General features: G+C 34.4%; 1 protein-coding gene across 1 annotated transcript; it reads left to right on the top strand.

The window, feature by feature from the left end:
- Nucleotides 1-959: 959 nt before the first annotated feature.
- LOC140782698 (uncharacterized) lies at nt 960-8,742 on the top strand. Its single transcript, XM_073129416.1, has 6 exons — nt 960-1,246; nt 6,528-6,740; nt 6,815-6,988; nt 7,082-7,306; nt 7,426-7,554; nt 8,259-8,742. Exons 1-6 carry the CDS (start codon nt 1,178-1,180, stop codon nt 8,490-8,492), a joined length of 1,044 nt encoding a protein of 347 aa, XP_072985517.1. The 5' UTR covers nt 960-1,177; the 3' UTR covers nt 8,493-8,742.
- The last annotated feature ends 375 nt before the right edge of the window (nt 8,743-9,117 follow it).

Genomic DNA, 9,117 nt, shown 5'->3' with positions numbered 1-9,117 from the left:
ATATACTAATTAAAAATTATGCTCGAAATACTAGCACATGGTCCGAATTAATTTAACTTTTATATTAAACAGAAAATACTTCTCAATTAATAATTACTATTTTAACTTGTTAGTTAATATTCTAATTCATTTGTTTGTTATCATCAAAATTTAATAATAAACTACTAAAACCATAGGACTAATAATGTGTGAACATAATGATATTTGATTGAAAGTAAGATATGAACATGACTAAATAAGAATTTTATCAAAATCATATCTGTTATGTTTTTATTATTATTGTGGTACTTACGAGCATGCATCAAAATACTTATCATGTATTTATATTATTCTTAGATTATCTTAGATATTTTTGTTGGGTTATGGGGTCGCCACCTTCAAGTGAATATTTTTTAGATTTGACGACTTCGATATTGTAGAAGAGATGACAAGGATTAGTTAGATTTCGATTGACTAAAGGGTCATGTGAGAACTAAGTAAAGTTTCACCAACATAGGAGACATATGTATTCTGTATTTCAAAAAGTTATAACTAATGTGTGATTATTTCATATACCCAGTGTATTAAAACTACTACTTTATTCTTGACATCAATCTATATATGATCATGTATTTAAGTAAAGAAAAATAAGTAAAATAAGTAATATTTGGTTTAATTTGTCTTTTACCCATAATTATTGTTAAAGTTTTGTTTGGTAAGTTAATCAGTTACAATGAGAAAACTATTTTTAATAGAATTAATTTGTAGGAATAAGTAATATTTTATTATTTATTAATTATGATTATATGTAAAACTTAACTGGTATTGCTAAATTTTGATGTTTAGCATTTTGAATACCTTAAATAAAGTAAGTCTTGGCCAATATCAACGTCAAAAGGAATCGGGAAGAACTCTACCAAGATATCAGGGATCCGAACCTGGACGTTATTCTCCTTGAATACGCACTCGCCCAAGGCCATAAGAGCCGACGGCTGAATCGGGTGGCAGTAATTATTCTAAGTCAACCCTTGAAACCCAACACACCTCGGCCGGCTCTCCCGAGTCTGGATTTGAAAAAATAAATGAAAAAATGAAGGAAAAGCCACCGCGATTAGATGAACCATCCACGTTCCCAGTTCTCTCTCTCTCTCTCTCTCTCCTTTTTCCTTTTATACAGCTCGGCATTTGAGCTCGTTGTATGATCTCCTCCTCATCCGTATCGGCCTCACGCCTCATCCTCGCTCGATCGTTCGCCACCTCTGCCAAGGTGATCTCTTGAGTCAACTCTGCTCTGATTTCTGGCTCTCTTAGATCTTGCAATTAAATCAGCATTTCTTTCTTCTCTCCGGGTTTAGAATTTTGGAGCGCACTGCTTTGCCAAAGGGGTAATTTTTCCGGTAACTGAACCGGAGTGATTCGACCCCAATTTAGGATTAGATTTGCCTTGAAGAATCTGCTGTTGTTTAAGCCCACTGCTCTATCTTGGGTTGTCGAGAACGTTACTTAGTAGACTTGACTGGATTGTACTGATTGGGAGACTGAAGTTGGAATTCTTGATCAATCAGCTTGACTTACGAATATGGAGAGGTTGAGATCGAAGCACCATATGTGATCTTTTAGAGATAATCTCCTTTCTTGATTATTTGCCCAAATTTGACGGAAGCTGTGAAGGAAAAAAAAAAGAGAGAGCATATATTAAGAACTTCTTTTGTTTTACTCTGGTAGATTGAATTTTATGTACTTCATTATGGATAAGCGTATTTTCTCTTTTCTTGCTGAGAAAAATTAACATAACTGATTCAGTGGGGCTTCTTCCCTTAACGAGAAATTAATGATTCTCATTTTGATCAAGTCTATGCCGAATATACTAGACCATGTTAATTGTTCTAACTTGAAATAAAATTGCTAGTTTCAAATTAATTTGTTCTTGAATTTGGGAGTCGATATCCTGGTCACTCTTTAGTCAGTCCAGAGTCCAAATGTATTAAGAAGCCTCATAATAAAGTTGTGTATGCTAGAACAGTTGCTGTTGGTTCATTTCAATGTTTACACATGAAAGCTGTCATGGAAAGAGGTGAATAATGATATCTTGTGACTTCCATTATTAAATTGTTGAGGTTAAAAGGTGAAGTCATGTAGTAATTTATTTAGTAGAAGGCGTAGATTTATTGGAAATGGTACCAAGACATTTTACATTGGATTGTTGTGAAGAATATACTTTATATGCATTGCAAAACTGCTATCTAGAGTTTGAGAATGTGTGAGGTTGCTCTTTTCCACTCCTTTGCCTAATAGAGTAGTCGATTGGTAGAGCATGTGTCAAATATACATGGTCTCATTTGACTTACCTCAAGAATTGATGTGGGGATGTAGCCATCGCTGTTCATATTTCAAACTAGATTTCTTGTTTCAGGGCAGATAAATCCTAGTAACTCTTGGTGCCTCCTCCCATCCATAGATAGACCACCATTCAATTAGATTGTTACGAGATATAACTGCAACAACTTTAGCAGTACTGAATTTTTCAGCTCTCAATCTATATCTCTCCATCTAAAATCAGAAATATATTATTACATACTGATTATATTAAAAGTTAAAACTTGTAACAAATAATAATAAAATTATTTAATTGAATCATAACTCACTTTTTTATTGCAAAGGATTTGTTTATGAATATCAGGCTCAAGCCTGCTGATTACCTTCCTAACTCCCAACAAGAGTTCACTATCATTATTGACATTTGTTGAAAATTAAAATCTTGGATTAAGAAAATACTCTGTAGAAATTTAAAATTTGTAAGCATTCAAGTTTTAAAATATTTATAGATAAAAGTAAATTAGTAAATTAAAACTTTAAACTTAAAAGCATGCCTACCAGCAGCTTGTATATCTCTATATAGTTGTCTGTTTCATCTAAAATCAATCATCTTCCACCACTTCGCATAACTTTGGCCCACATTTTTTTTGATTAATTCTTTTACTATGTCTCTATTGTCTTATATAAAAAACCCATCTCAGACTTGTCATCACTGTCTACAAGTTGTAAGGCTTTGACAAGAAACTCAAATACTGCGGTGGCAATTATAATATCATCCCAAAATGTATTTCCAAGAGCCATATTTTTCAAAGTTTCACTTAAATATTTATTTTTAGGTTTCATATTCTTAATTTTTATAGACCACTCCTATGACGTAAACATCCACATAATATCATCCTTGTAGCACATGATGCTCTCCAAGGCTAAAAAATGAGTAGTAAATCTAGTGACGTCGGGTCTGATGATCTCCCTACCACCAGTCATCTGCCTAAGTAAATTAAGAACTCAACCATGGTTATATATAAAATTTATCAATCTCTGACATTCATGTATGACCATGTCAATTTCAGACTCTTTTGCAATATTCTCTAACATTAAATCAATACAATGTGCAGCACATGACATCCAATATAAATAAGATTTTTTTATCATAAGTAAATTTCCAACAGCTTTATAATTGACCTCATTATCAGTAACCACTTTGACTATTTTAGTTTCACCGATTTCTTGTACCTCCTCATATATTAACTGACAAATATAATCTGCATTTTTGAAATGAGCAGTAGCATCCACATACTTTAGAAATATTGTCCCCATACTTGGATACACTAAGAAATTAATTATATTTCTTTTGTTTTGTGTACTCCACTTATCACATATCAGTGTACAACTAATTTATCCTAATACATTTAAATGTCTCAATATAAGTACGAAGCTCATTTATCTTTGAGTCAAGATATTTAATAGCAATATCATTTAAACCAGAAGACAGAACACCAAGCCTTACTGATTGTATAGCATCCATTATAGTATGATAATAAGGACTATCAGCTACCTTAAAAGTAATATGGTTATAGAAGAAAAATTTATAGATAGCCCTATCAATATGTTTATTTGCATTTTTAATTCCTTTGAAAGCTGTCTTGATGAAAGTCTGTGTGTGACCCTTTTTTTTCTGAAGATATGTATCCATTGGTCCAATATTTCCAGACTCTACTGTAACACCAGGAGTCCTACGGGTAGAACTACTGTCCTCATATTCTCTCTCCCTGTATATTAACTGATCTAGATCTCTAAAAGTTGTCATCAGTGCTTCTTCTTATCTCTTCCTCTTTTCTATGCATATTTCTGCTCTCTTTTATTGTCCTCCTCATTTGTCTCTCTTCCTCATCCTTCCCACTCTGTTTACTGCTATCATCATCAATGTGTACAAGATTATACATCAATTCTTCACGAACTATTGACTATCTCTGTGGTGTAGATTGTTTATCCTTTTTTTGCTAATTAGATAAGGCAATATCTCATTTCTAACTTTCAAGGATACTTGAGTGCAAGCTATTATATTTCGTTGTCTTCCAGCTAAATGTTCTTTCAAACGGCTGACACCATCACTCATTTTCTTTCCACACCAGTTGCATTTACACGTATTTTATCTTGCCTAATAGTGCTGCAATGTTGCCACCCAATGTCGGTATCATGTGATTTCTATTTTGGAGCCATTAACATTTTAACTCTGTAACTGAAAAATATAAACAAAAATCAAAATAAAATATAAAATAATTTAAAATTACAAAAATAAAACCCTCTCAATTTTTTTCTATTTTTTCTTTACTTCTTTCCAGTTTCCAACCCTCTCTACCTCTCAAGTTCTCAGCAGCAGTAGATGCTGGTGCTACTCAGGTGCTGCTGGTGCAAGTGCGCAGCAGTAGCAACACCCTGCTACTGGTGTTGCTACTGCTATGCACCTTCAGTAGCACCACCAGCACCCACAGTTGCAGCACTAGGTGTTGCTGCTCAGTAGCAATATCACCCACAGTTGCAGCAACAGCTGCTGCTGCAGCAGGAGGTGCGTAATTAAAAAGAAATGAGAAAGAAAGGAATTAGAAACTGAAAAAAAATTTACCCGAGGTCGCCGGAGGTCGAGGTTGTCGGATCTTCATCGAAGAACATCGCCGAAGGTCGAGGTCATCGGAGATCTACTCAGTCGCCAGTGAGAAAGAGATCAGTGAGAAATGTAGTTAGTCAGCTCTACTGTTCAAATGTAGCAAAATTATAAAGGTCAATTATAGTGTATATATTTGGTACTCTCAGTCTCAGTAGATACACCAGCGATCCAGAGAAAGTGTTGGGAGGCTAGCATTAGAGTGGTGACATGTCTAAGAGGCACTCTAAATATCATATTGCTTTAAACCTGTTAGCCACCTGTCTTGGAAGAGTATAGAAGCAACTTTGAATTCAGTTCCATATCTATCCAACTCATTCTTTATCCTCACCGGAGCTGTAATGTTCTGGAAATCAAAGAAGCAGGGCTATATCTCGAATTCTTTTACGAGTGAGGGTTTATTGCATTTGCATCAATGGGGGATGAGATAAACTTCTGTTCAATCAAGTTGGACTTGATATTCGGTTAAGCTCATCCTCAGCAAATGTCTCGATCATATCTTAGGAAATTAGCAGAACCATATTATTTGATTTTTGTAGAATCTAATAGCTGTTGTAAAACTGTTCAGATAGTTATTTGTATACAGAAAATTAAAAGACTTGCCAGACCTCAGCTCACTGTTCAGAAGACCTTGTCTTATCAAAAATTTGTTCCAACAATTCCTTGTTAACTTAGAAAGAAATAAATAGTCTTTCTTCCGTTTTTAACGAAAAGATATTGAGATTAAGCTTATGGTTTTGAAGACATCAAGTTAGGATTTTGTAGTTTTAAAACATCAGTCTTTTGTGGAATGGTTCAGGCAAAGAAACTAATGGAAGAGCTCTCCATCTGTCGTCTGTTATTCTTTATAATGGATCGTTGAAGTACTGTTTAGTTTCTTATATGTAATTGATTGTCCGTGAGAGTTGATTGGTATGGAAGAATCTATGTTAATATTCAAATGTCATCCTGCTTTATTGTATTTATGATCCATTTCAGCCTTATAAGATCCTGAAGTATCTTTAAGTATTTCATATTTACATCATGACTAACAATTTATTTCATCAAAACAGATGCTGATAGCTGATACCTAAAATCTTTTCATTATCATTCTTGTCAGTATATAATGTAGTCTTTCTTGAAGACTACATGAGAGAAGATATTCTTTGTTATTTGTGGGTTTATTAAAAATATGTTTACATGGTAATGTATGGAATATCTGCTTTTTGTCTATATATCATTCTGATATATTGTATCGTAGGGCATAGAGGGGACCTGCTTTCTTTTAGCAGCCACCTTTAAATAGTTTGGAACACCCTTGATCAAGCATATGACCATAAGTCTGTTTATTAGAAAAACATTTGTGTCACTGTTTTGTAGAATTGTTGATTATGTAATACTGACTTTGTAAAATATAATTTCTTATTACTAAGGTATCATGCTATTATTCCTGAGGAATTTTTTAAACCTTTTCATGGTCATATTTGTTTGTGACATCATTCTTTCTTATTGCTGTTCTCTTTCACTATCTTCTGTGAGTCATACACATCCTACATGGGTAACAATTGCCTATTTTCTGGATATGTTTCAGATGGCTCACTCAGCACTTGATGAGATGACAGAATCTGGTGCTTTTAATCGGTCACCATCAATCTTTCGGAATTTTATCTCAAAAGACAAGGCATCCCAATTTCCTGCAGAATCCGGAAGATATCATCTCTACATATCATATGCATGTCCTTGGGCTTCCAGATGTCTTTCATATGTGAAGCTCAAAGGGCTGGATAAGGCGATCAGTTACACGGTGATTTTCTTGGTTGTAATCAGTCTCCTCTGTCATTCATTGTTTACTAATCCTTTTTCCTGAATATATTATAGGCAGTCAAACCAATATGGGAAAGGACCAAGGAGACTGATCAGCATTTTGGATGGGTCTTTCCTTCTAACACAGAAGAACCAGGTGCTGAGCCTGATCCTCTAAATGGGGCCAAAAGTATCAGAGGACTTTATGAGCTGGCTAGTTCAAATTATTCTGGAAAGTTCACTGTTCCAGTGAGTATTATACTAATTTTGACATTAACATCAAATCTGTAATTTTTCTGATTTATTGGACCAGGCTAACTTGCTTGTACTCTTATCTCACAGGTTCTATGGGATAAAAAGCTTAAAACAATCGTGAGCAATGAGAGTGCAGAGATAATTCGCATGTTCAATACTGAATTTAATGATATAGCGGAGAATGCTGATTTGGATCTGTATCCTCCTCACTTGCAAAAAATGATAGATGAGGTCAATGAGTGGGTATATGATCTAATAAACAATGGTGTTTATAAATGTGGTTTTGCTAAGAAGCAAGGCCCTTACAATGAGGTGATTCTAAATTTTCCTGCTGTTGTAACTGGAAATAAGTCATTGGACTTTTCATCTATATGCTAGAATAATGTTTTCTCATCTTTTAATGGGCTGTTTATTGCATCCTTCTTGAGTAGGCTGTGGCAAAGCTATATCAAGCCTTAGATAAATGTGAGGAAATTCTAGGGAAGCAACGCTTCATTTGTGGTAACGCATTGACAGAAGCAGATATCCGTCTTTTTGTAACTCTCATAAGGTTTGATGAGGTATGACTTTTTGAAGCTTCACACTTATCGTCACTTTTCATAGCCTATGTTGTAAAAGGTTGGATATGCTACTTTATGTGTTGTTCAAGTTAAAGTTAGATTATCCAAGTAAAATGCAACTTCTGTAGGTTGAGAACCCAGACTAGGAATGATGATGAGTTTCTGCGACTAGACATTCTCTTTTCATTAATTAGAGTACATGTGCTAAATGAGTTAGACAATGTGGGGCCAACCCTTCCCAAATATAAGGCCTGAATGAATTCCATCATCTGCACGTTTCACTGCTATAATCTTACCATTCTACATCATCCCATATATGCATAAACTCCCAAATATATTTACTGCAAGAAGGAAATGAACCTAAATCATAAGCATTGTAGTACAAAAGCTTTGCCACTAGAGTACCACCTTGGTGGTGTGAAACTAGCAAGTTGACATTATGTTCCAATAAACCCGTTCTCTGAATAATCTTTTTATAACAGAATATATTCCTATCATCACAAATTTGAACTATGATCTCGAAATGTTTTTTGATGATATGATGGCTCATAATTTCCTTTCACATATATTTTGTAGAATTTAAATTGAATGATATTTATTCTGAAGTCCTACAATTTTTTTCATGCATAGTATTATTGATGCAAAGTTGTTTAGTTTCATAAAATGGTGCTATGAGATTTAATGGTTAATGAACCTTTTGACAGGTCTACGCTGTTCATTTCAAGTGCAACAAAAAGCTCTTGCATGAATATCCAAACTTGTTCAACTACACTAAAGACATATATCAAATTCCAGGCATGAGCAGCACTGTGAATATGGAGCATATCAAGAAGCACTATTATGGAAGTCATCCTTCTATAAATCCTTATGGCATCATCCCAATTGGTCCTAATATAGATTACTCCTCCCCCCATGATAGAGAAAGGTTTGGACCCTGAGAATATTTGAGCTATGTATCGGTTTGCTAATGCCACTGCCGAGATGTTGCCTGTTTGTTTGGTTCTCTGGAAGAGGATGATCAGGCGTCATGATCTTCATGCTGTCTTAACAGAATGCAAGAAGGTAGTGTTGGATATCTCAGTTAGCCAAGGTCATGATTCCAGATGTTATATGTATTATGTGATTCTCCAAAAGGTCGCCATAAAAATAGTTTGGTAAATAATAAGAAAACTTGTGTTTGATGTATAATTGACATCTATTTATTGAATAGCTCAATTTGTTAGCCTCAAATTGAAAAGTCATACGTTAGTTTGGTGGAAACAAATTCATAGGATCAAATTACGGAAGGCAGAGAGAAATTGATAAGTTTGCTGGAAATAAATCTAGAATGATCAAATTCGGAAAGGCAAAGACAATTAATTCATGCACCCGTATGAAAGAAAAGCTTAGGGGAAATTTGTATCTATTGAGTGTATACAAACACCTTTCCAAAAAAGTGATGGGAGATCCAAAATTGTGCATGAGAACGCTGAAGAATTGTATTCTTTGCATGCACGAAATGAATTGACAAGAGTGACTTTCACGATCTTAGAGAAAACAATGTGGCTTTCACTCTTAATCTCC

The sequence above is a fragment of the Typha latifolia genome, chromosome 2 (assembly GCF_019914945.1).
Source record: "Typha latifolia isolate L0001 chromosome 2, TyphaL0001v2, whole genome shotgun sequence".
NCBI classification, from domain to species: domain Eukaryota; kingdom Viridiplantae; phylum Streptophyta; class Magnoliopsida; order Poales; family Typhaceae; genus Typha; species Typha latifolia.
The sequence above is the reverse complement of the archived record's forward strand: the minus strand, read 5'-3'. Positions and strand labels throughout refer to the sequence as shown.

What these genes read in the sequence shown, in the direction of transcription:
- LOC140782698 (XM_073129416.1), top strand. Translation starts at nt 1,178, where the DNA reads ATGATCTCCTCCTCATCCGTATCGGCCTCACGCCTCATCCTCGCTCGA. An exon ending in CGTTCGCCACCTCTGCCAAG is followed by an intron (nt 1,247 to 6,527) that starts GTGATCTCTTGA and finishes GATATGTTTCAG; the next exon opens with ATGGCTCACTCAGCACTTGA. An exon ending in CTGGAAAGTTCACTGTTCCA is followed by an intron (nt 6,989 to 7,081) that starts GTGAGTATTATA and finishes CTTATCTCACAG; the next exon opens with GTTCTATGGGATAAAAAGCT.